This window comes from Truncatella angustata (genome assembly GCF_020726525.1).
Source record: "Truncatella angustata strain MPI-SDFR-AT-0073 chromosome Unknown BKA67scaffold_8, whole genome shotgun sequence".
NCBI classification, from domain to species: Eukaryota; Fungi; Ascomycota; class Sordariomycetes; order Amphisphaeriales; family Sporocadaceae; genus Truncatella; species Truncatella angustata.
The window spans coordinates 124,616-149,587 of record NW_025763388.1 but is presented as its reverse complement, the minus strand read 5'-3'; the positions used below and the strand labels follow the sequence as shown (position 1 = coordinate 149,587).

At 49.1% G+C, this 24,972-nt stretch overlaps 8 protein-coding genes across 8 annotated transcripts; 5 read left to right on the top strand and 3 right to left on the bottom strand.

Annotated features, from left to right (window-relative positions):
• Positions 1 to 376: 376 nt before the first annotated feature.
• On the top strand, positions 377 to 2,423 carry BKA67DRAFT_682468 (uncharacterized protein; the record flags this gene model as incomplete). Its single annotated transcript, XM_046108949.1, has 2 exons — positions 377 to 1,100; positions 1,170 to 2,423. 2 exons carry the CDS (start codon positions 377 to 379, stop codon positions 2,183 to 2,185), a joined length of 1,740 nt encoding a protein of 579 aa, XP_045953860.1. The 3' UTR covers positions 2,186 to 2,423.
• Positions 2,424 to 2,927: 504 nt separating this feature from the next.
• On the top strand, positions 2,928 to 4,187 carry BKA67DRAFT_539223 (dienelactone hydrolase; the record flags this gene model as incomplete). Its single annotated transcript, XM_046100595.1, has 3 exons — positions 2,928 to 2,980; positions 3,353 to 3,737; positions 3,858 to 4,187. The coding sequence occupies 3 exons, from the start codon at positions 2,928 to 2,930 to the stop codon at positions 4,185 to 4,187; spliced, it is 768 nt and encodes a 255-aa protein (XP_045953859.1).
• Positions 4,188 to 4,363: 176 nt separating this feature from the next.
• BKA67DRAFT_577194 (uncharacterized protein) lies at positions 4,364 to 6,294 on the bottom strand. The gene has a single exon (XM_046103617.1). It carries the CDS (start codon positions 6,218 to 6,220, stop codon positions 4,442 to 4,444), a length of 1,779 nt encoding a protein of 592 aa, XP_045953858.1. The 5' UTR covers positions 6,221 to 6,294; the 3' UTR covers positions 4,364 to 4,441.
• Positions 6,295 to 8,730: 2,436 nt separating this feature from the next.
• Positions 8,731 to 9,558, bottom strand: BKA67DRAFT_523955 (uncharacterized protein; the record flags this gene model as incomplete). Its single annotated transcript, XM_046098523.1, has 1 exon — positions 8,731 to 9,558. The coding sequence occupies one exon, from the start codon at positions 9,556 to 9,558 to the stop codon at positions 8,731 to 8,733; it is 828 nt and encodes a 275-aa protein (XP_045953857.1).
• A 2,086-nt stretch (positions 9,559 to 11,644) lies between these two features.
• BKA67DRAFT_662146 (aspartic peptidase domain-containing protein) lies at positions 11,645 to 13,000 on the top strand (the record flags this gene model as incomplete). The annotated part of the gene is made up of 1 exon (XM_046107945.1): positions 11,645 to 13,000. The coding sequence occupies one exon, from the start codon at positions 11,645 to 11,647 to the stop codon at positions 12,998 to 13,000; it is 1,356 nt and encodes a 451-aa protein (XP_045953856.1).
• A 1,534-nt stretch (positions 13,001 to 14,534) lies between these two features.
• BKA67DRAFT_539219 (uncharacterized protein) lies at positions 14,535 to 15,175 on the top strand (the record flags this gene model as incomplete). The annotated part of the gene is made up of 2 exons (XM_046100594.1): positions 14,535 to 15,004; positions 15,061 to 15,175. 2 exons carry the CDS (start codon positions 14,535 to 14,537, stop codon positions 15,173 to 15,175), a joined length of 585 nt encoding a protein of 194 aa, XP_045953855.1.
• A 2,471-nt stretch (positions 15,176 to 17,646) lies between these two features.
• Positions 17,647 to 19,389, bottom strand: BKA67DRAFT_384506 (SGNH hydrolase-type esterase domain-containing protein). The gene has a single exon (XM_046096575.1). The coding sequence runs from the start codon at positions 19,165 to 19,167 to the stop codon at positions 17,812 to 17,814; it is 1,356 nt and encodes a 451-aa protein (XP_045953854.1). The 5' UTR covers positions 19,168 to 19,389; the 3' UTR covers positions 17,647 to 17,811.
• Positions 19,390 to 23,316: 3,927 nt separating this feature from the next.
• On the top strand, positions 23,317 to 24,799 carry BKA67DRAFT_662143 (soluble quino protein glucose/sorbosone dehydrogenase; the record flags this gene model as incomplete). Its single annotated transcript, XM_046107944.1, has 4 exons — positions 23,317 to 23,365; positions 23,421 to 24,085; positions 24,137 to 24,209; positions 24,264 to 24,799. The coding sequence occupies 4 exons, from the start codon at positions 23,317 to 23,319 to the stop codon at positions 24,797 to 24,799; spliced, it is 1,323 nt and encodes a 440-aa protein (XP_045953853.1).
• Between the last annotated feature and the right edge of the window lie 173 nt (positions 24,800 to 24,972).

Here is a 24,972-nt window from a genome sequence, read left to right as displayed (position 1 = left end):
CCTTGCTGTAGAGCTGCAGCTTCGTATTCTCGTATTTCCCCAATCGTTCGAAGGTAACATGTCAAATATAAACCGGGAAGGTGCTTGGATTGTCGCCTCGGTGAGAAGCATGCGGATTCCTGCCACACTACTTCTCGCCGTACGCCACTCTTTTTCGCACGTTTTTATTCAAATGGAAGTGCCGAGACGGAAAGCCACAGTCACTCCAAGACAGGAAGTGCCGCACGTTCATTATGCGGAAGCGAACTGCCCAGTCGCACAGAAGGCGCGACACGTCTCATTCATACCAACTGATGTCCGGCTTGTTGTGAATAGAGACCTCTCATGAACAAATCCGTATACCTCCACTACCTTAACCCGATGTATAGTTAAAGGTATGCCAGAGAACCTGGTTCCGAGCGGAAGTCAGCCGCCGAACCCTTGGAGTTTCAATAACAAGTATCCCATCGACATCGCCAGGGAACTTGGCATAGAACCACCACAAAGCCCCTCGCCAAAGCCTGAGATGATGCGACACAGTATTACCAAAACTAGCAGAGTCAAGGCCGAGAAAAGCAAAGGCAAACCAAAAAGGAATCTCTTGGCAAGATTTGCATTGAACAGGCGCGCAAGTAAAGCCAAGGCAAAAATTGAAGTTGAGAAAGCCGATCAAGCTGACTACCGTGATCGATGGCCTACTGTAACGACGCTAGTGGCTGAACATTCAGACTCACGCTTTTTCCAGGATGTTAACGAGCAAACAGAGGAGGAGGCACCGCGGTCTGCGAAATCAAAAGTCCTTGAAGCTGTTGCCACGCCGATCGAATGGCTTGCTGATCGACTTGGTACTGCATCAGAGCACATAGGCCACCAGGTCGAAGTTGCGGACGCTAGAGCACTGAAGAGGGCCAGCGATAGCTCCAGCAGGAAAGGATCAACAAGACCTGGTGGTAGTACACATCCTTATGACACGGGAGTTGAAAGGCAGCTCCCAAATAACATGGCCCAGGATGAGTCTGAGGCTCATATCGAACGTCAGACGGGTCCTAAACCATCAGGTCGACCTCGTCTGCAGAGCCGTGCACGGCAAAATCCGGAGGTGGGAGAAAGGGCCCTGGGCGGTAGAATTGAACGCAGAAAGCGGTAGCGCCATTTCTCCGACACGGACAAAAGGGCTGAACATATCAAAGATGACTTCCTGCCGCCTGTTGACGATACGCCGACTGCATTCACGACAGATGAAGATACTGTAGGGGTTTCCAAGCCTCGCAGCAAATGGAGAACTGTTGCTGGTCATCGTGCCACTGGCTACCCAGGGAATGAACCAGGACGGAAGCCTGCACGACAAAGCTTCGGAACCCATGATGCTTATGGTATCAATAGCGAAGCAAAGGATCGCTTACGACCTGTACCTACGCAGGAAACCCGCGCACATTCTGGTGCCGAGCGTCCAGAAGCCAAGCAAGGAGGACGGCTGATGTCCAATAGCTATGCAACGGACGCAACACCGGCTGAACAAGCTGCACAAAAAGGACCGCGCCTCATCAAGTTTCCTTCTTTCAATGGCAACAGTCAACGTTCAAAATCAGTTGTCACGACTCGCCCAGTTCCCACTCCACCTGTGGCCCGTACTCACCACGACAGCGGCCAACGTGTCACCAAGGCTATGCGAAGCATGTCCCATCCTGCACAGATGCCCCCAGCAGCTGTCAGTTTCGCTCAGAAGCTCGCACCTCTGCCCATAGAGCCATCGCCGCCAAAATCTGGGTTTCTTGGACAATGGCTCCAGAGTATGCTTCCGACACCACAAAGTCGGGCCGTCAGCCCCGACGAATCCGTTGATGGCCTAGCTCCACTTGACTCACCACATATTCAAATTCGTGACGCACATCGAGAACGGGGAAGTAACGCGTCGGCCATTTCGTACGGCAGAGCCAGATACCGTAATGGTGAAGCGGTACCATTAGCGGGTGTCAGAAGGTCAAACGAAGATAGACCCCAGACAGCGCCTCCAGGCTTGAAGAAAGGCGGGTGGTTCAGGCGCGTGTCTAAACCTTCGCCTCCAGAAACAATGAGCTGGGTGAGCACAGCGGCTACACAGACCGAAGACCCCCAAATATACGAGGCAGACGGCCGTGAAACAGCAGCCAACGGCAACTCCAAGAGGACCAAAGGAGGCAGAGGCGGTCAGACCGGTCAAGTTTGAATGTGCAATGGCAGGGGGGAAAAGTCCTGAGGATCAGTCTGTACACCACGTGGGAAATGCAAAGATCATGGGATGACCTTGCTCTATCCAGAAACAATGACCAATATATGTGAGTAAGTGCACGACTGTTTCTCTGGATAGTGGATAGATGTCTACGAAGCGGAGAGGATGCGGCAATAGGGTGCGGTGAGGGGAACGCGGCAGTGTTCCGTTGCGGATATGTCCCAGCGCAGTGGATATAGATACGGAGCCGAAGCCGGCTGGCAAACTGCGATCCAGGCTACGTGCGGACGTAGAGCGGATATAGGAACTTGAGCCAGTAGACGAGCCTAGGTGGAGCGCAAGCTCTGTTAAGTATACTACGAATGCCCAAAACGATGACCAATTCGTCACAGTTCAACCCATGGTGGGGTCGGGAAAAAGCTTCAAACGTTTCCATTGTTTGACGCAATGCCGGCTTTCATGCCTAAAAGCACATGGCGGACATGGGCATGCTGCCAGATTGGCAGGAGATCTCCAAGTTATTCCATCAGTATCTCCACCGTCACGAAAGCCTCTTGTGTGACTACGGCATTGCGATGGCGTACATAATTGGGTACCCCTCATCCGCTCTGGCAGACTGCAGACTTTCTGCTTATTAGTTTACATGTCCTTCCCGTCATTCGCGCCAACCTTTGCTTACGTCTGAAAATACCAAAAGAATTATATACATACACACATACATAAGCATCACAAACACAACATGCCTCTGGCTTCAGCTCCCGCACAATGCTGCACCCTCGGTGTCAAGCATGAGTAAGTTGCTGCTCTTTTCTCCTTTCGGCACTGCTGTTGTGTAACCTCATCTACCCCACCATCGCCAGGGTCTCGGAGTGGTTGTGATCGATGGCACGCCAAGACATGATGAATGATACCTACCTACCTACCCGCCTACCTACTTACCTACCCATTGAACCGCGATGGTGCTTCGTATTCCATTTTCGAAGCTCCGACCAGCCTTTCCTCAAATTCTCGCAGTTTAAGCGTGCCATTTCTTTTGCTTTTAGCGCATCACGAAGCTCCAGCTACCCCCTCATGGCCACCAAGTGCCCCGGTCGCTATATATCCGCCAGCCAAGACTGAACCGCATCTACGCGCAACATGGTATAGCTGACACTGCGACAACAGAGGCACACCCACCGGCCAGGAAATCAAGGTCGGCAAGCACGACGCGTACCTGGCGGTACCCAAGAGCGATGCGGCGCACAAGGACGCGGGCATCCTGATCGTCCCGGACGTGATCGGCATCTGGCAGAACAGCAAGCTGATCGCGGACCAGTTCGCCGCCAACGGCTACCTGACACTGATCGTTGATGTCTTCAACGGCGACGCCCTCTCCCTCAACCGCGACGCCGACTTCGACTTCATGGGCTGGCTCACCAAGGGCAGCACCGGCGACAACCCCCACACCAAGGAGTACGTCGACCCCATTGTCGAGGATGCCATCAAGTACCTCAAGGAGGAGAAGGGCGTCAAGAAGCTTGGCGGCGTCGGCTACTGCTTCGGTGCCAAGGTGAGTTCTGTTTTTTTTCTTTCTTTTTCTTTTCTTGTCTCTCTCCTCTCTCCCTTCCTAGGTACCTCGACGCATGCACATCATTTTACTGACTTGCGGTCTCTTTCCCCCCAACCACAGTACGTCGCGCGCCACTACCCTGCCATCTCGGTCGGCTACTTCGCACACCCGTCGTTCGTGGACGAGGAGGAGCTCGAGGGCTTCAAGGGCCCGCTGTCCATCTCGGCGGCCGAGACGGACGAGATCTTCCCCAAAGAGAAGCGCTACCAGGCCGAGGAGATCCTCAAGAAGGGCGCCCAGCCCTACCAGATCAACCTGTACAGCCAGGTCGCGCACGGCTTCTCCGTCCGCTGCGACCTCAGCAACAAGGTCCAGCGCTACGCCAAGGAGCAGGCCTTCCTGCAGGCCGTCACCTGGTTCGACACCTGGTTGGTCGGCGAGGACAACTGACTGCAGCATCCGCATCAGCATCAGCAGCAGCAGCAGCAGAAGAAGAAGAGGGAGGGAGGAAATGTCACCAAGGTTAAGCTCTGAAAAGAAGAGCTGTGATCGTCCAAGAACATGAAAGCAAAGAACAGCAACCCAGGTAGATGATCAGATGTCCAATTCGCAATAAAAAAAACCACATGGGTATTCCCGCCCGTTAAAATCAGTTATTGCACGGAGATATGTACAGTGACCATGCAGAGCAACCCGTCGTGGTTCTAACCGCCGCCTTCCTTTGCAGCGCCCTCGTCGAGCAGTCCCTGCTCCCGTTCTTTCAGCAATTGGCTCTGAATGCCGTGCTTGCCGATCTTCATTGCGGCCTCCAGTTCCCGCTCCTCCTCTCTCAGGGCCGCCCTTCCATGTTCCAGTTGGCGCCTTTGCCGCCGCTTCTCCTCTGCGACCTGCCTCTCGCGATCCTCCAGAGCCTTCTCGCGCTTCCTTCTATCTTCCCTGGCCTTCCGTGCCGCTTCGTCCTCTTGAGCCTCTCCCTCCTCGAGTGGTGGTGGCAGTGTTTCGATGTATGCCTCGATCAACGGGTCTCTAGTCTTTGCGTCCAGAGATATGTATCTCACATCGGCCAACACCTGACTTGGCAGATTCTCCAGCATGGTCTTGTTGTTGAGGTCTTTGGTTGGGACGCTTTTCAGCAAGGTGGACAAATCCTTCTTCAGCGTGTCTATGGGCACCTTCAGTCTGCCCACGTACTCGCGGTACAGCTTCTCGCGCTCCCTGTCGGACAGCGAGGTGTCACGCAGCGGCTGCTCTTTCTTGAATTTCCGCTTGAATTCGGGCCAGTATAACTTCGGGTTTGCCTTTTCCTTCAGGAAGGCGAGGTACGGTATCCGAGGGTCTTTCTTCTCCTCCCGTTCCCGGCGGGCTCTGATGATTTGGATCTGTGCCCGCGACCACTCCTCCCAGGTATCCTTACGGCTCTTCATGTTGGGGAGAATGGTGTATCGCGGGTCATCGACAACCTTGCCATCCTCTATGAGCTTGTCCCAGGGGGCAAAGGGGCTGATGCCGTAGTCGTTCAGGAGATCCTTGAAGAGCTCTTGCGCATCTTCATCGGATATGGGTAAGCCCTCGGTTCCTTCTGGCCAGGTGGAGGGATCGGTGCCGTCGTCGTATTCACCCGCTTCGAGACCATAATCGGCGCCCATTGCCTGCAGTTGGAATGCTATGTCGTCTTCTGTGAATTCCTCCGGCATCTCTTCCTCGGGCTCTTCTGTTCGCTGCCGTTTCGAGGGGTGTGCGTCGTCTCCATCCGCCGCCTCTTCCCCCTCGGCGCCCTCATCGTCGGTAACTTCTACTTCCTCGTAGTCTGAGTCAAGCTCTTCCGCTTGTTCGTCGTCCTGCATCTCCGCATCTTCAGCCGCTTGCGCCGCTTCCGCCGCCAGAGCTGAGCGCTGATTGTCGCCGGCTGCTGCACCGACCGCCTTGCCATGGTCCCCTTTCGCCGTGCGGTCGGCCTTGTCCAGTGCGCCTTGAATGTCCAGGTCAATGACACCCTTCAGGATCTTCTCCGGTATGCGCCAGTAGCTCGCGTTCTTCTCGGGGTGGTAGGCGAACCGTCTCCCATACTTGGTGTAAACCAATATCCACGGCTCGAAGCCCGGTATAGGCACCTTGGACTTTGGCTTATCATGCGGCTGAGGTCTCGGTCTGTCGCCGCCATGGTGTCCGCCCCTGCCCGGGCCGTTGGCATTGCGGTGCGGTGGCGGGCGACTTGGTTGGGGTGCGTACTGTGCCAGGAAGGCGTTGGCGGCGGCAGGATCAGCGAGGGAGCCTACGGAGGAGTACTGGCGATAGCTTGCGCGGGGGTCTGGTGGCGCGGGCGCGGGCGTGCTGGCGGTCTCGACACCAGGGCGCTTGTAGGTCGATTCCTTGGTCGCGGCATTGTAGTAGTATGTATGTCCACTCGGGGCCTTGTGCTCGGTCCAGCCCGGAGGCAAGGGCGCAGGTGCATTTGCGGACGGCTTGTGGGTTGATTTGAGCATTGCGCAGACTGTGCAAAAAGCTGGTGTGAAACGAGGAAAGGAAAACCAGCTGCTGAAGCTTAAAAGAGAGCTCTGATGCGCTGTTGATGTTTTTCGATGGGGGTCGGAGCTGCTGGCGCGGAATTAACCCGCTGTTTGGTTTGTCTAGGCCAGCTGGAAATCAGAGGGGCCATTCAGTTAGCAGTGCCCTGAATTTTAATATTCTTCGTCCAGTAACTTATAGGTGGTCTAGTCTAGGTAGAACTACATTTGAACAAAAGGTCACAACACAGCGATAATGCATCTCATTGATCCTAAATACAACCATCGCATCTATCTACTTTCTTCTTCTTCTTGTTTCACGTGCCACTCTCGGCGGCATCATATTTTCAACCCTTTTTGCATAGGAAACCAGCTCTAACTGCCGCATTAGCCTTCCGGCGTGCATATATTCTCTCATCTTCCCAGAAGCTTGATCGCACCACCCTACAGAACGATCTTCCTTATCTTCTCGTAAAATGGCATGGCTTTTTTCTAGAACACTATCATTCATGGTGACTATTGAAGACCTCTCGCCTGAACTCAGGCTCCTTGTTCTACAGCAGCTCCATCCAACAGATATCTTACGGCTTATATCAGCCATCCCGCATTTCTTCCAGGTATTCACTGCATATCGTCAAATCATTCATCCTGATTGAGCTGTAATCTACCCGGAAAACACAAACGATGCTCTCGTGGCCGTGAGTATTCCATATATGATATCCCCAGGACAGCCCACCAAACTCCAACGACAGAGGTAATGCCAAGATCGAGGCCATTCTGAAAGCAAGGCCAGAACGCACTCTGCGTTTGGAAAGCCCTATAAGCTTGGAAACTCTCGTACATCCCCACGGGCTTGCAATTGTCGCCAATCGCATTGCAACAAACCATGCTTTCAAGGTGGCTAAGCCCTTTTCGAGGACCAACGCTATAGCCGTTCTCGCTGGGCTCGCCAACCCTTCCGAGAAAAAAAGGCCCTGCGCTGTCTCGGGAGAGATGTTAGAAATGTGTTATGAAGAGTATGTCAAGTTTTAGCGCGCCTTGTTTCGATGTGAGCTCTACTGCCTGTTTTGGCTCATGTGGCTCAGGCCGGCATGCCTGACCTCAGTAGTGAACCCTGTTCAAGTCCAATAGCAAAGCTCAGTTTATTTCAGCCTAGACCAATCCAGTAATAGAAAATAAAATCCAGCGAACGAAGGAAATCGGCTGTAGTTACTGGCACATGGTTTCTCTGTGCTGGATGATGTTCCAGCAGGTCTTGGAGCTCAAGTGGACTGACGAGGACATGGAAAATGTACGATGTATTAATCACCGTATCGATGCCTAAAAGGTTACATGACGATAGTATCAAGGAGCTGCTCGTCCGTCGACTTTGCTATCTTGGACTTGAACGCTTGTATAGACTACCCCACGGACCCCTAGAAGAAGTCTATTTGGCCACGCTTTACAGTTGAGCAGAACATCATCAATAAGCACAAGCTCACGTTCATGGATGCCGTGCTGGATCGTGCCATGCATCGTGTGGCACGGGCTGATGGATGTTAGGCGACTCGGGCCCGGTTACCTGTTCCGCGACGATCACGGAGTTTTTAATAGTTATAACAGGAGATATCCTGTCCGCACTTCATCAAATTGTTTCTGGGATGCATTGGTCACACTTGAGCTTTCTCACGGTGGTCGTATCTCCGCCGTCGGACACACCAGCGACTAAGTCTTACGGAATTATAAAAGAGCGTCTGACCTGAGTCTTACAAACTATCTTAGAATTTCGCGTCCGAGATGATTTGGGTCTAGATGGGAAAATGCAGACTAAGTTATTTAATTCGAGCATGGCATGGTCAGACTTCCTGTTTCAAGAAGGGAAAACGCTAGGTTTGTGTGGTTGGCCTCATGGACCATCTGACAGGTAATTTAGCTTTAGCAACCTCATGGTATAGGGATAAGCTGTCATGCAATGACGCTTTGTATACTGGCGTATAGCTCATAAAGTAACGCATCATAGACCAGAACAGTTCCAACAGCATATACCAGGTAGAGTAAGTACTCGCAATCGTGCTCAGGTGTAGGTCCTCGCAACATGCTCACATATATCCTTATCAAACCTCTCGCACTATTCACATTGTTACTGTTCGCCCCAACAACCTTTGCGATTGTTCTTTGTTTAACCCATTGTCGCAGATTGAGTTACAAGACTACGTCTGAACTGCATATGTTCGACTTTGACTGCTGCGACGCTTCCACTTTCCTTCTAGATAAAGGTCTGTGACTTAGAATCTGTCCTTTCCCAACGCGTTAGGAGGTACTTTGGTGAATATGAAAATTCGATCCGGTCGCTCTCCAGGAGAAAATCTTGTCATCTTATCAGCGACGGTCGAGACATCAAGCCTGAGCCTACGACATATTCACCGAGCCAAGCAAGCAATTCCGGTAGAATGTGTATGAGATAAACTCGGGTAGGCATCTTCTGGGCAAAAATGGTCGCATTGTACTCGTCACTCTTCCAGGAGCGGCCTTCCGAGCTCCCTCGTTTTAGGCGCGGCGGGTTGGTTGAACATGGACTCGAACCACTTGAGGCTTGGGGGCTGCCACCTGCCGACTCCGCTCAAGCAGTGCTCTTGGTCTGCATCGACGTTGATCCAGACGAGCGGCGTGCTGTTGTGGATTTTCCCGTGCACCACAAACTCGCCCAACGTCTCTGGAAATCTGACTGGGTCTTTGATGAGAACGGGTTGGTAGGCCGGTATCAACAAATGGAGTCTGATCCGGCGGTTCTGCTTCCCTCGCTTATCCGCATGGCGAGCGGCCCGGTCAGCAAACTCCCGAGCAGCGAGCATAAATACCACTGCGGCGTCGAGCTGGCTGCTGTGGCCGCAGAAGCGACGATGAAGACCTCGGTTCATGACCAGCCGGTGAAAGCCGGGGGTCCAGATAGTGTCGGGGTGGTAGACGAAGAACCAGTTGGAGATTTCATCCGTATCCTGGTAGTTGTGCAGGGCCTCCTCGATCAGGTCGTAGACCGCCTGGGGAAACTTCTCGATCGACATCAGCGCCGTCTGCGCCTGGAGCGTGTCGTTGATGTCCTTGAGATGCGACGCGATCAGCTGGAGCGCCTTGACGCCTTGGTACGTGACGACCAGGTTTCCGACGGTGCCCAGCGCCGTGGCGATATTGCCGAAGCTCGTAACCACTTTTGCGCTGTCGCATATCGAATGCGCCATGACCTGGAAGATCGGGATCGCCTCGTTGATGATACTGATTGCCTTTGGCAGGCTGTCGATATCCTGACTTGCTTTCCACAGGTGCTGACCAGCCTCGATCATCTTGACCACCGACATGGACCCAGCACCGGCTTTCTCGATGAGCTGGCCGCCGCCGCTTTTCTTCCTGAGTTTGGCTCCATTCTCAATGGCAGCGCCGCTGAAGGCTCGGAGCAGCTCCACGGCCAATCCCTTTCTGTCTCCCATGATGCTCTTCTTGGGCGCAGACGTTAGATTGCGATGAACAAGCCTTCTGCGATAGGGTATTCGAAAACTGTGTTGTTGATGATACCACGAGTGGTCACCTAGAAGGACGGTTCTTTCAGGTGTTGCTTTCCATCGCCATGTCGTGACTATTTACTAAGACGGAAACGCAACCACGACGGATGACAGAAGTTGACCTGAAGATCCAAAAAGTTGCGTTCAGTGGAAGCGCGTGATGTTGGGAGGTGATGAGTTGTTTCGAGTGGGCATCAATGTCGAGGTGGCCAATCATGCCCAAGACCCATCTGTCCCCTATGCAACTAGTGGTAGAACGCATATTTCTGGAGTCTCGACCTTCTCCATAACGCCAACTGGCGGTCAAACATTGGTTCTTTCGACCAAGTACCCGAGATGCATGTTTTCTGCGGAGTTGCCCCTGATCAGTTGGAAGTCGCCAGCAATCGAAACAAGAATTCACGAAAATCGCATGAATCTGGACATCAACTAGTCTACTTATGTTACTCCATCCTATTTCAAAGCATACTACAGGCTTTTTACTTTAAGCACATACCCAGTTTGGTAATTATTGAGGCTATTCCGTATTATATCAGTGGGAGTCTATTCAGAATTACTGTAGTTATAGTATCCATGAGCTTTGACATGCGCTAAGTTAGCTATTTGAGGTAGAGCGACTATCCATAGCATAGCAGCAGAGTCTCGCTTGGTGGCCACGAATGTCCGTCGTCGGCGTTTACCTTGCGCAGTCGCTGACGAACGAGTAACGTGCAAACTTTCAATTGATGTAACGACACGTTACACCATACAATTGTTCATTTGCCGATCATACATCATTCAAAATACCCGGGTTCTCTGTGTTATTCTATAGAGTGGTGTTAGGAGCTCTCTTTAGTGCGAATGCACGCAGGGATGCATGCAATTGGTTTAAGTAGACATTTGCATACTCTCATGCCCTCCGGGCGTCCATAGATTCTTTTGCCTAATCCGGACAGGATTATAATGTACTGATACAACTGATATGACATTCGACTTGAGCGCCCTCTGTACGTAAGCGGTGGCTTATTATACTAAATTGCACCGTGGACTCTAGGTGCGAGTGACCGCCTACAAGATAGTGAAAGTTGCGATAATTTCGGTGATGGCTAATGGCGAGCGCACATAAACATTCGCCCGTCCGACCGAAAAGGGGTTTCCGTCTCAGATGCTGCCATAACACAGCGATTACATGTCCTTGTGTAGAAATGGTCATAATAGCTCCTTGGCTGCCAATTTGATACTGCGCGTTTCCCGTCCCCGATACGATCAATCACCAAATCACAAGAGTCACAACGGCGGCACTCGCTAGCGGAGCAATGCTGCCGGCCGCATCCGAATAGGGCAAGTCCTTTCCTTATGATTGGCCATGAGCTCCTTTGACAACCTAATCAAGCTTTAATCGCGTCCTGGCAATCTCCAAGGGCATTGATTAAACGACCTTCCGAATACGTCAATGATGTGCCGGAGGCCAGTCTGTAAGGTACCCGTAATGTGCGATTGCCGAACAGTCAAGATGCCCCCCCCCAGGATCTCTTTGCACAACAAAAGGCAGCCTCTACCCGCACTTCTGTGAATCTGGGCATGATGACCTGCCAAGCGGATACCGGCCGTGTCTTTCAAGTAAATTGAAGCCATTGACTTGAAAGGTTAGGATACCATAACACAAACAGTTTTACAATTGCCAACTTCATGTGAGCCCAATCATTTTTGGTTTATTTAGTTGATCATCATATTTGCTCCTTGGTCGTCAAGACGCCTGTACGTTCAGTCAATCGCTGGCAACGAAAGAAGGCATTGTGGTTACACTAGAAGCCAACCACAACCCTCTAACCTTAAGTGTTTCTCCTGCTGCAGGCTGGGCTAACTCACCAATTGACTACGGTATACCAAGATGTCGTTGATCTTGGCACTCACTCTTGGCTTGCCAGCCCTCGGTCTGGGCGCCGCAGTCGCGGGGTCGGGCGCGGCTTATACTGGGCCTTTGTTCACTCGCAGCGATGTTTCAATCCAAGAGGCTTCGTCGGAGGCGCTTGTGCAGTTACTACAAAACCCGCAGCCTGACCACTTCAAAAGCCCGGTCCGCGAGCGCATCGCCGCCCAGCAGCTTGGCAAACGGCTCGAGACTGGCAGCGCGACTGTCAATACTCTTTTCAGCGGCATTTATCCAACGGTAAATCTCACCTGGGGTAACACAGACGGGTCGCCAGGACAGCAGTTTATCAGCTTCATTGATACAGGTAGTTCGGATACTTGGGTGGTTTCCACCGATCTGCAGTGTGTAGATATCGATACAAAGGTACCCTTGAGCCAGGACGCTTGTGGTTTCGGTCCACTCTACGATTCATCCACGGGCTCATTCACGAATATTACAGATGAGTCCTTCTCGATCAGCTACTTCCCCGAAGGTGAAACACTGAAGGGTGATATGGGATATGCACCGATCACACTGGGCGGCTTGACCGTTCCGAAGCAGCAGGTCGCGCTGGTCAACTATGCAGCGTGGATTGGTGATGGCTCGTCCTCAGGACTGCTGGGACTTGGATACCCTGCACTCACTTCGGCCAGGAACCGAACATCGGGCCGCTATGTTCAATACGGGCCTTTGTTCACTAGCATGGTGGAGCAGAGCATTGTTTCGAAGGGCATCTTCACCTTGGTCATCGACAGAGTGCCCCAAGGAACGTCGCCTCTGGCGCCTGCGGGATTGATGGCGCTCGGTGGTCTGGTGCCCAAGACGTACTACGAGGCGCCATTCACTAGCGTTCCTATCGTACAAGATGGAGGGGAATATACCTGGTACACGGTCGACGCGACGTTCAAGTACGGTGCCAACGGGTCCGTCACGGATCTTGGAACGAGTGGTGCTTTCGAGACCATTGTCGATAGCGGTACATCGCCCAACTTCATTCCCACAGGAGCGGCAGAGGCACTGAATGCGCAGTTCGACCCGCCCGCAGTATACAATGCAACGCTCGACTATTACACCGTGGACTGCAATGCGAAGGCACCTTATGCAGCCTATGTAATCGGCGGTGTTGAGATGCCAATGGACCCCCAAGACATGATCGTGCGGAGTCTCAATGGTCTACCGGGCTACGAGGATGTTTGCTTCAGCGCATTTGCTGATGGTGGAGCGAACACAGCTGGCAACGTTTTCATCATCGGTGCAGTGTGGCAGAGGAGCTATGTTGTGGCTTACGATCAGGCTCGGAGTATGATGCACTTCGCGAAGAGAACGCCATACTGAGGCCGGTGTCGATTGTGACGCATGTGTAATGAGCTCAGATTATCAAGTATACCCTTAAATGTTACTTTTCCGCTTGTCTGACGGATCGGAGCCCTTCGAGATGCGCATTTACTCATGAGATCTAACCACTTCCGAGGTGTTGGTGTATAATCGATGTGGTTTGTGCCAGCGAATTTAGTAGTTGAAGTAATCTACCAAGACTCGCAGTGGAATTTGAAGTACTGTGTAACGGACCAAACCTTGGGAATAGTTTGTTCCGGATGACGAAGAGCTGATGCAAGAGACTACAGGAACCCGAACAAGGACTCGGCTTCCCGGCAATGTTGAATAGCCCCAGTGATCGAGAAACCCTCTTGGCATACTTGGCGGTACAAGAACAGTGGCCGTCCATTGCGCAACATGCATACAATATATCGAGTTCTAGAACCTGGTCCCCACGGATGTTCTACGTCCTGGCCCAAAAACAAGGAATGAGACAAGAGCACAAATTCTTTTTAATTCTTTGAAGGTATGATAGTGATCAAGTATTACGATTAACGTTGCACTATCGGATTTAACCCTGTAGGGATCGCCCGGGGCCTAACGCCTCCTGACTCAGTGATTGGCTACAGGTCGCGGCAGGCTGCAAGCGGACAACCATTCTCCGCTGTGAGCCGCAGTCGACGATGAATTAGCGTTACCATGACGTGGGGCTTACTGGCTTGGAATCATAGGGCGAGTCCCGTAGGGCTATGGATCCGTACAGCGTGGCAGCTGCTCACCAATGACCGCGACCTATCTAAGTACCAATTCCATGGCCGCAAGATTGCAGTGAGCAGTTCAGCACGCCTGTGGCTGAGTTGACGATTTTGTGGCATTCCATGATGCTCTAATCACATGGCGAAGACGGGACTGTCCGTCCATCACGATCTGGCGCGTCCAACACGCGCTAGAACAATGGTTGTTAGAACTTGGTCGATAGAGGAACTCACTTTAACTGGCAAGTGCCAGTTTGGGTTTGCTGATGACACTCTATATGCGGTATCTCGTCCGCATACCCACGTATTCTGAGCGTCTTTCAGATTTGTATGTGGTGCTCTTGAAGATACGCATCAGATGAAGTGGTTCGATTTGGGGCTCATGGCTCGACATGTTGCTGTTGGAACCCATGTTTCGAGACTGGGCAACTTGATTGCCATTGGACAGAACAGCTCTCTCCATTCAACGGCTAATTCGTCCTGCCAGTTGTTGTGCCTATCATGAAAGTGGAGATTATTCACCGTCACCACGAAATCAAACGTTGGACTTGTGAGACCCAAAATACCCTGCTTGCATGTTAGCACAACAATGCGTCATAGTGACCTTCTCAATCGGAACGTTTACTCCCTGAGTTGATTTACTTGTACGCCTACCGACGTAGTGTTTGGTTTGTATGTATAAGTAAATACACAGGTTCAGAACCTGCACAGCGATTTGCTTGTCCTTTCACACATCACATATCTGCTCAGCACCACACAGCTCAAGAAGATAACCTTTTTTTTACGATTCGAGTAAGATGTCGTATCTACAAAAGTTCAGATCATCGTCGGCCAACCGCTGGCTGCAACGCCTACTGCGAGTCATCCAATTCCTGTCGGCTATCATTTCGCTTGGCTTCTTCTCCGCCCGTCTTCACAGACTTTTGAAGATTGCCCGAGACAACTACACCACGGCTGATGGCGCTGTTGAGGGCATCTTGGCTGCTGCAGTCTTATATTCTCTCCTGGCAATGCTGCTGAGCTTAATCGTGAAGAACGGTGGACCCAAGTTCCTACGTTGGTTCCTGGTTATCATGGATATCCTCTTCGTCGGCGCCTTCATCGCAGTTGCAACACTCACCAGCCCCAAAGGCGGTAATGCCGGTCCTAACAGTGGAGACTGTGCAGTCCAAGACAGCTTTGCTGGAAGAATCGTCCCCGAAAGCTATCGTCGCAATCATAACTGCAACCTTCCATGGGGCACATTCATCCTTGCTATCATTAGCACGTAAGTTTATATCCCTGCCGTCATCAATGGTTTGTACGAGTCTGACAATTTCACAGCATTCTTCATGCCTTGACAGCTGCATTCCACGAGATCCGTGATCACCACAAAGAGGCCAAGTACCGCAATGACGTTGAAAAGAGAGAAGCGGAGCGAAGAGACATGGGAAATTAAAGACTGGCTGAACCCGTTTCACTTGCCTTGTTCTTAACCAAGTATGATCAAATTTTTTCTTGATACCTGGTCTTCCCTCTTATTGTTACTATGTGTTTTTGGGGTGGGGGGTTAATATACGACGGAGCATATATTCCATTTCATATTCCTGAACTAAGAGAGCAAATTTATACCCATCATTCTTTCAATACTACTTGGGGGTTTGGTTAGCGATGTTAAGACAATACATCGATTCAAATTATTTAATATTCATGACTGGAACTTTGAGTCTCCACATTCAAAGTGTATCGTACTTGTATTTGATCGATTTGTGTAGATCTCATATCATAGCACTAATTATTCACCATGTTATGTGCTGAATTTTAATACATTTCGACGTTATAATAAATATATCACCTCAATAAAATCCTGCTAAGATCAATTAACCTTGGTGAAGTTATGTATTCATCGCTTCCTAGGCCTCTGAGTTTTGCTAGTGGGTGAACGAGTGTTTGCCTGACTTCAAACAAGGAAAACTACTTCAGGCATTGAGGATGCGTTTGCAGGGCATCTCTTTATATTTTGTCGGCCTGGATATGCCTTTAAAGAGAAACTACTCATTGCATATCTTTTTAGCTGATCCTTATCACTCCGTATACCCTAATCGACCACCGCATCCACGCTCGACAGAAGTCATCTGTAACTGTAGACTCACCGTGTCTTGCGCTATAGACTTCATCAGATATGTCTTTTCCAGTATAAACTTCGTTGCTTATCTTCGAGGCTATCCAGATCATGGTTGAGTTTGAGGCACTTTAGTACAAGTCCCTTGAGGCATTCCGAAGCCTTGCAAATCTATGCCGCGTGATGAAGGGGTTCAGGCATGTTGTTAAACCTCTACTACATCGCAGGTTATACATCGATGTAGCTCTTGCGATCACCAATCGTCAAGCTCCGTAACTTCGTGAGGACCCGGAATTGGGGAACACAGAGCTCAAGGTGTATCCACTTACAAGGGCGACGGCATCCTCGAAGTTGACTTTGATTAACTCGAATCATTCTGAATTTGAAAGTAGTAACAAAGCTAAAAACATCATCGCCTCAGCGCTTCTCAACCTCCACCGCACTTGGTTGTAAATTAGGATTTTCCGGTTCTCTGGCGACTTTACGGCGTGTCATATATTTTTGAAAGCCCGATAGATGGTTTTAAGTGGTTGGAGGCTTTTTTCTCGTTCGCTTCAGACATGTAGATAGAGGCATCGCTCAACGAAACGGAGCGGACTATTCCTGAAATATCAGAATGCTCGATCAAAGCACAAAAAAAAAAAAGGTCGACAGTCGCAGTGAGCTACAAACCTCCACTGCTCACTTGCTTCGCGACGTTCTTTGCTGTATTAAGTCTGCAGAAAATAAGCGGCATCGGTGTAGAGCTAAGGACCTCCAGTCAAAGCTGACGAAATTATCTAGACCTCAGGAATCAAGTTCGTCAACCTCGATCGAGTACCCGTTCAAATCACGGCCTTGGAATCTCTCTTCACGGTATAACCTAATCTCCAGATGTTGCAGCTGCAGCACGTCAAATTCTCTTATTATTATGCTAGCGATGGCGACTTCGGAACCATTTGGCGATGCCCTCCTTAAGCATGAGACAAAACTCGAGACACCTGTATCTTACAGGCGTGTTGGTTGTACAAACTCAGTCAAACATAGACAACGTATTGGACATCTTCGCAGCCTGACCGAACTGAAAGTGATGGGAATTGCTCCAAAGTCCTGCTTGGCATGACCAAACACACAAAGAGATGCGGGCAGGTCACCCCAAAATTCACGCAACTGACTCTTGAGGAAGCGTCACCAGCATCATTAGAAGTTCTGCATCTATACAGCTTCCGAGGTCTTGTGGGAGGTCTTGTGAAAGGAGAAACGCAGCTTCGTGATATACTGACGGGTCGACACCTCGATAATTTGCATACGATTGGGTTAAAGGAGGTCGGAAAGAGCATGGCAATTGATGAGATCGTGTTGGTGTTTGGAGTTTTGGGTAGCCTTTGGCTCATTCGTTTCGACGTTACCATCGAGATCAATCGGTAGAATTAGTCTAAGCGGATTAAAGGACAATGTGGGCTGGGTATTACTTAGTTCTACGCACTCTAGTCTAACGTTCCATGAACTTCATAAAAAAAGTTTCAGGTATAAATTCTTGCGCTATTCTCTGGCGATACATCTTCTCTCCATTCAATTGATCACTAGACCATGCAAAGTCGCCGACCCCGGACATAGAAACTCAGTGCGGTTCATTTATCCCCTTATATTTAGGTGAATACAAGGCAACCAAGCAATCGTCATGATAGCCTCACTAAAATCAGTTGTTGTCTGTAAGATTAGCTTCGAATTTGAACGTGGGAAGTGGTGGATATCTACTAAAGAACCTATAATAGCCATGATCGACTCTTTTAATGGCAAATTAAATTACCTAAAAGATGGACTTGAATTGTTCAAAGAATTTTGGCTTAATCATGCGAAATCAAGTGCTGATTTAGCGATTTAAGCCATCTGTCTATCGTTCTCATGGTCTTTCCAATGTAGCAAGTTAAACTGCATATTCCCTTCGTTCTTGAAGATGGGATATTTTACAGGCATTCATTCTCCACCGCCAATCAACGTATCGGCATATAAGCGCTTGAGGTCGCCCGCCATGGGTGTAAGAGGTATCTACGGCCGAGCTCATAGATTGTCGCAACGCAGATGAAGAGAGCTACATACGAGAGAAATGGAGGGCGATCAACTTGATGCCGGTGGGTTCTGTTCACGCCATTTGGTCGCAAACCTTGCTTACACATGTCTGTGGTGATATTTGTAGTCTCTGATTTGATCGGCGTCCAATCTGAGAAACGTTCAGTCCCATTCACCTCTCCATTGTTCGCCCGGACCTTGAACTCCCATTCCTCGCCAGTCTCCACATCTAAGACATCATAGCGTCTTGCGCCATACTCGTACCCGTTACCCGAAAGCACCATCTGCCATTCCGTCGTATTCGCTTTTCTTGCAGCGACATCATATCTATAGGCGCTGCTGACCTTGTCCCATGTAAGCTTGAGACCCCATGGAACTCGTTCAATCATGAAGTTTTTCGGCGTTGAAACACGTCGTTCAGATACAACCGCTTCTGCGGGTACTTTAAGCGGAACTCTCCCGAATCCAAACCTTTCGTGCAGTGTTTGGCTGAATGCGCTAGCGATCTGATATTCGCCTAGTTCAGCTGGATTTCTGCCGTCCCAGCCCACGGGACATCTGTCAGGATCGCAATCATAGGTCGCTCTAAGGCGCACGAGGGCAACGGGCGATTCTGCGATATCCCACTCTCTGATTGCGTGCTCGATCATCTCGCTCAACTTTTCCGATCGATCATCGAAGGAAAATGGTATTCCAAGAAGAGTTTTGATTCCTGGCATTGTGGCGATAACAAATCTCACGTCAGACTTGACAGCTCTTGCTTCGTCGACAAGTCGTCCCAGGTGGGCCCGTACCGTATGCGGGCTGAGATTATGAATTAAGTCGTTGATGCCCAGTTGTATGATGATGTAGTCGGGATCGAAGTCTGCCGTCATATTCTTGAGATTTAACCGGGAGGCTTGTCGGCCATACATTGATGAGTGTGCGTTGGGCCAGTCGTGTGTTATATCCTCGGCGTATCCTGCATCTTGAACTGGGTATCTGAAACTTGCATCGCTGATTTGCTTCAAAAGTGTCTTGTTCTGGCATATTGGCCCCTGTCCTTCGACTTGAGGAAATGTCCCAGTATGACGCCCAACGAACGTTGCGTTGATCTCTTGGTCGCGAAGCCACTCCCATAGTCGATACCTCCACGTATGGTCTCCTTCAAAGCCATGTGACAAGGAATCGCCTACCACCATCAATTTGATCATACCTGACTCGTCGGTGTCAGTAGGTCCGCCAGTTGCTAATGGCCCAAGAAACGACACCAAGGCTCCGGCTACGTATGTTGATCGCATGATGTCCGTAATTAATTATTCGGAGCGTCTTGAAGTATACTGAAAGATTAATCCTCGAGGGAGGGACGTTGAGTAGGCCAATGTCGTGATCTGGTATACTCTTAAAGTCACGGGCACACCCCTTATTCACCAGGGGGGAAAAAATACAAGTAATTCCTTATTAGTAGTCAAGGTCTGAATCTCGTCACTAAACGGAAAATCAACTCAAAAGTAGTTGCATTATCTATATAACAGCGGCCTCCTTAAGTGCGGGCGGAACAGAGATATAACGTGGCGTTAGCGGCACAAATAAGATTAACATACGGCAATTCAAAGTCTGCAACCTTCTTCGTGGTTACCTTGAAAATAGTGTCTCGTTGTCCAAAGTTGATATATCCCGTTCCTCATTCGGCTTACGCAGACGGAGTTGTTCCGTGGTGCTTCAATCGATGTTCATGTAGCCTATCATTCTGAGCATTTCGGACGTGGCGGACGTGGCGGAATAGGGAGTATCACGAAAATGACTCTAAGGTTGCAGTTGGCTCCAATATTACATTTCATGGATTGCGTTGGCACAACAAGTTTTTGAGACTTTCCCACCCGGTGATTCGGTCTAATACCAAGGCCGGGTCCTCAACCTTAATCACACGTGCATCCACTTAAGCCAATACGTTGCTTTTTCTAGATCAGTCCCACAATTCAACGTTCCTGGGATTTAGGGGACTTTATTGCCTCCAAGTGGCGCATACAAGAAGTCCAAGAAGGGGTGCAACCAACTCTTAGCAGGGTTCCAGCGATACAATAATGAATTATTCCAAAAGATTGCGATAATCAATACGTCCTTTCAAGAAAAACCTGATCGTATAACATGGGACAATACGGATGATCCTAGTGACATTAGTGAACGCTTGGATTTATGCGACTTGGTGGGCTTTTGATTGACGATTTATACCTTCTGATCACGCCTGTCCAAGTGTGAGCGTTTCTGTACTAGAATTATGCTCACAAACTGCGGGAACAAAAACAAATGCGCACGGATTGCAGAACTCAATCGTTGTAGCAATGCGACCCCCATACTTGTACATACCCTTGCCGAAAACGATATTATCACTGAGTTCAGGTCATCAATTAATGTCGTCGTAGCACCAGCTTGGTGCAACATCGCATTCAGATCCAATTGAGTTGTGACAGAATCAGGGGATTTCCCCAGTGGTTATAATAAGCCCCATGCAAAATACTCCTGTCTTGTCATGGTTCAATGGTCACACATTCTGCCGGAAGATCGGCGGCGTAATCAAACAGTTTTTTTTTGCCAAGCCAGGACAGAAAATATTACTCGTTCTGCTTCCTATTATTCCACAACAAAGGTGAGATGCAATCATGTGCACAATAATAGTGTTGGTGCCATCTAGCTTATAGTCGCACAAAGGTATCCTGTAGTCAGCGGTGTAACATAATACATATGTGATAGTCGCTCACATAAACTTGGCTGGAGTGATGATAGCCAAATCTAGTCGACCGAATAATTAATAGAAAACAGCACGGAGGAACGCTAACAATCAGGACGCCAAATTATGGGCATCAACGTATCCACGGGCTTTCTCGCATATTTATAAGTCTCATACTTTTAGGGTTCCGCGAGGCCAGAAGACTCGATGCCGGTTTTAATTATTGTCACTTATGAGTTAAATAGATTTATACGGCTAGATGTTCAAATGATCTCATTAAGGAAAAATCTTTAATAAAGTATAACATAATTATAGTATTTCATTCCTCACCTAAACACTAGTATTATATAAAGTAAAGAATACAAAGTTATATAGACTTGAATATTAATTTATTTATTTATAAAATATTTTGTTTTCGTATTAAACGTTAGTTTTTCATTTAAATCTTACAGTTGTTTTTGAAGAAGATTATTAAGACTTAATTTCACTCTCGCTAAACTCTTATATTCACTTGCCTAATTAAGATAGCGACAATATATAAAGCAATTAGAAATCGGCCTAGCTAATTTCATTTCAACACCAAGTCGTCGTATTCTGATGCAAGATATTTACTTATGCTGTCATCGCTACTCTTTGTAAGATAGCTGGTATTATGGTGGCAAAATCCAGTTGATAAGATTATGCCCTTTATGCTACGCAGTAGAGAATGAATATAACGGCACTAAAAAACAATGCACCCCATGCAGCGGTGTAATTCAAGTACTATAGATGATGGTACAGAATTGGCATTGGAATTATAAAAACTGGCGGTCAGGATTAGCTGGATATAGGATCAAGATTGAGGAGAGGACGGTAAAGCCTATACTCTTTCCATCCCATTTTACCAACCCCGAACAGCCAAGACACTCGCTGAATAAGAGAACAAACAAGTGAAATCTTGGAAAATAAAACTAAACAAAGTGTTCGTGATTCAATAGACTCAAAAAGAACGAGACCGCTTCGAGTACGTAAGTGTTGATAAGGTTGCACGATTGTACCTTCTGCATTAATGTGGAACGAAGCTATAATTTAGCTGTCTGAACACCACGACTGTGAAGCCGTAAGCTTGTTCTCTCTTTAGAGCCGTTTGTGTCACCTCAAGACTACAAGGAACCAAATTCTTAAATTATCTAGAGCAACCCGTAATAACGGCACAAAATAAGCTGGGAAACAGAGCAGAACCTGGATAGGCACTGAAAATAAATGTGGTGTTGAGGACTATTACAAGTTTGGATAATGGTTGGGAGGTTGGAGGTTCTCAAAATGCCGGCAGTTGCGTGGTCAGTGGACCCAAACCAGTTGAATGATGATATGTGATTGTCGTTATAACGACTTGGTCCAATCAAGAGGCGTTGCCGAGTGAGCATTATAACTTGTTTTTTAAGACTTCAGTGGAGCAGAATTACCTGTTAGTGGCACGATCCCTCTCGAATAACTAAAAAATTTTACTGCAAGCACTTGTTCATAACCATGTTGACTGTAAGCAGCTGAAAGCTTCCAAATTTGGCGAGGCTTGGCAACTGGCAGCTATTATACATTTCGCCGACCGATAGCAGGACAGACCATTCGATATATTGTAGATTATAACAGCGATACACTAACATCTAACCTCTGTATTACAACGTCCTTCGAATTCTAGTGCTAGCAATGAGATCTTACAAGAATCACACGATTAGTCTGACAAATAATAACATCAACATTCTGCATTGCTATGATCCTTAGGAGCCCAAACGACAACTTAGAGACATTATACGGAGTCTTAGTGATCAACCATGAAGAGCTTTGCTTATTACACCATTGGCAATACTCTATTCAAGTGATTATGCTTGTTCTTAGTCCATACCTCAAGCTTACCAGTCACTTCCAAAGATTCTTGGCGATTCGAGTAGTTCCGTGTTTAATCCACACTAGGAATAAGCATGCCACGTTACCGTATCTCTGATCGTCCTGTGTTCTGGTTTATCCTTCGCGTTATATTGAGCCGTCTGGGCGCGGCAGTCTTTTTGTAAGTTCACCTTGGTGACGCGCCGACTGGCCAGATTCTGGATATAATCAGCAGTGAACGAGGACGCTTGAAACGACTGTGTCGCACAGCTGAACCAATCCTATGGCTCGACCGTGACTTGGTTATTTGATAACCGAGCAATCTAGACAATCGCTAGCCTCTAAAGGATTGGCTCACTCCTTGCAACGACGTGAATTGCTAATAGAAATGGACTCAGTGGGTTACTGTTGGTACGCAGCGCTCTTGAGGCAAAGATGAGAAAGAGATGGTATGCGCATCACCCTCAGTTCGGAAGGTATATGACATCAAGTAATTCAGAAGCATTTTCCCGGTGCCATATTTGTCGTTGAAGACGGATGTTATGAGCCAATAGCGGATTTGGGGAAATCTGCGGATAATATGGCTAGTAATATAACGGACCAATTGGCATAAGATGACTTGTGACGGATATGGCGAATTGGCTGCCCCCACATTGCCGGCCTGTGTATAATGGACATGAAAACTGCCGATGGAAGCTTGCATCGCCTCTTGGCACGGAGATTTGGTGCCATTGATAAAGCACAAATCTGGTTCATTCGAGGTTGGTATAAATCTGTAGCATCGCTCCCAAAACACAATGTTTAGGCTCGCTTCATTTTAGATTGTCTTTGACTCATACTCCCTGATCATATTTTGACAATGCGTTCCCTTGCTTTTATAACATCTCTGGTGGCTTGGCTTGGCATCCGTAAGTCCTTATACCACTACGGGCAAAAGCACTACACTGATAGTCACTCATGTAGAATATGCCGCGGCAGATATTGCTGCACTACCGCTGCCAAGTAGCTGTAGCGGTGTATCAGCCATGCGATACCAGTACAAGACGGCAAATGGGTGGACCGCCGTGAAGATCGCTGGAAACTTGAAGCAAGTACGGACGATCGTCTTCGACCCACTCGGAAACATGCTCGTGGCCGAAGGTACCAAGGGCATTTCTGTTCATACCTGGGGGTCGAATGGATGCATCAACAGTAGCACTACTCTCATTGCACTCAACTCCCTCAACCATGGCTTGGCACTTACTCCGGACGGCAACACCTTGTACGCAAGTGGCGAAAAAACCGTATATTCCTGGACTTACAACCCGAGCACTAGGGCAGTCAGCAACCAGAAGACTGTGGTACAAGGAATGGACACAGGCGTCCACTCTTCGAGGGCTGTCGTCCCTGTGCCGTCAAAGCCGAACATGGTCCTCGTGCAGGTCGGTAGTAACCAGAATCTTGACATGGCTTCTGCCGATAAAGCCACCGGCCGGGCAATCATAAAGATCTTCGACATGAGTCAAGCACCCGCTAGCGGATATAACTACAAGACACAAGGTGAAGTTGTCGCGTATGGCCTTCGCAATGAGATCGGCTTCACCTTCGACCCCAATGGGGTTCTCTGGGGTGTTGAGAATAGCGGAGATGTAAGCAGCCCAGTATATCTCCTATTCACACGCTCGACTGACATGGAATAGGACTTTACTCGCACAGCAAATGGCGCCCGAACAGATGTGCACATAAATAATCCTTCGGAGAAGCTTAATAACCGTATGTATTTCGTCTCATCGAATGTCACTATAGCGCTAACCTTGTCACTTTGAGTCGGTAATCCTCTGACTGCTAGGAATCAATGGTACGGATACCCAACTTGCTTTACAGTATGGGACCCGACAGCGTTCAAGGATAACACCGCCCTGAAAGTTGGCGACCACTTTGTTCTGAGCCCTAACAATACCTTCAACGACGCCACATGTAACACCCAGGCCGTTGCACCGCGTCTGTCGTTCATGCCTCACAGTGCACCAATTTGGAACGCGTTTGATGCCAATGCCACCAACATGTACGTCACCTTCCACGGCTCATGGGACCGACAGCCACCGACTGGGTTCAAAGTTGTCCAGGTACCGTTCACAAAGTTGGCCAACGGACAATACGACCCGGTGGCTCCTGCGACGAGCACTACGGGGTATTCTGATGTGTTCTCGGCAACAACCCCCGAGTCTTGTACGGCCAATGGATTGACCCAAAGCAACTGCTTCCGTCTTACTGCGGCTACCTGGGATCCAGCGGGACGGGGTCTATTTGTGGGTAGTGACAACAGTGCCGAGGGCGAGATTTACCTGTTGTCAAAGAAATAAAGGTGGTGCCAGAGAGACAACAGACCATCAGCAATCTTTAGATAGGAGCCCCCTGCAATTTGAACAGAGTGATAACAGCACATAGTTGTGTGCGACTACTCCGCGAATGTATAAAAGAAATTCCACTCGTTTCTTTGACTCTAAACGGCAAGTGAATTGGGGGCTACCTGAAT

What these genes read in the sequence shown, in the direction of transcription:
- BKA67DRAFT_577194 (XM_046103617.1), bottom strand. Translation starts at nt 6,220, where the DNA reads ATGCTCAAATCAACCCACAAGCCGTCCGCAAATGCACCTGCGCCCTTG.
- BKA67DRAFT_384506 (XM_046096575.1), bottom strand. Translation starts at nt 19,167, where the DNA reads ATGCGATCAACATACGTAGCCGGAGCCTTGGTGTCGTTTCTTGGGCCA.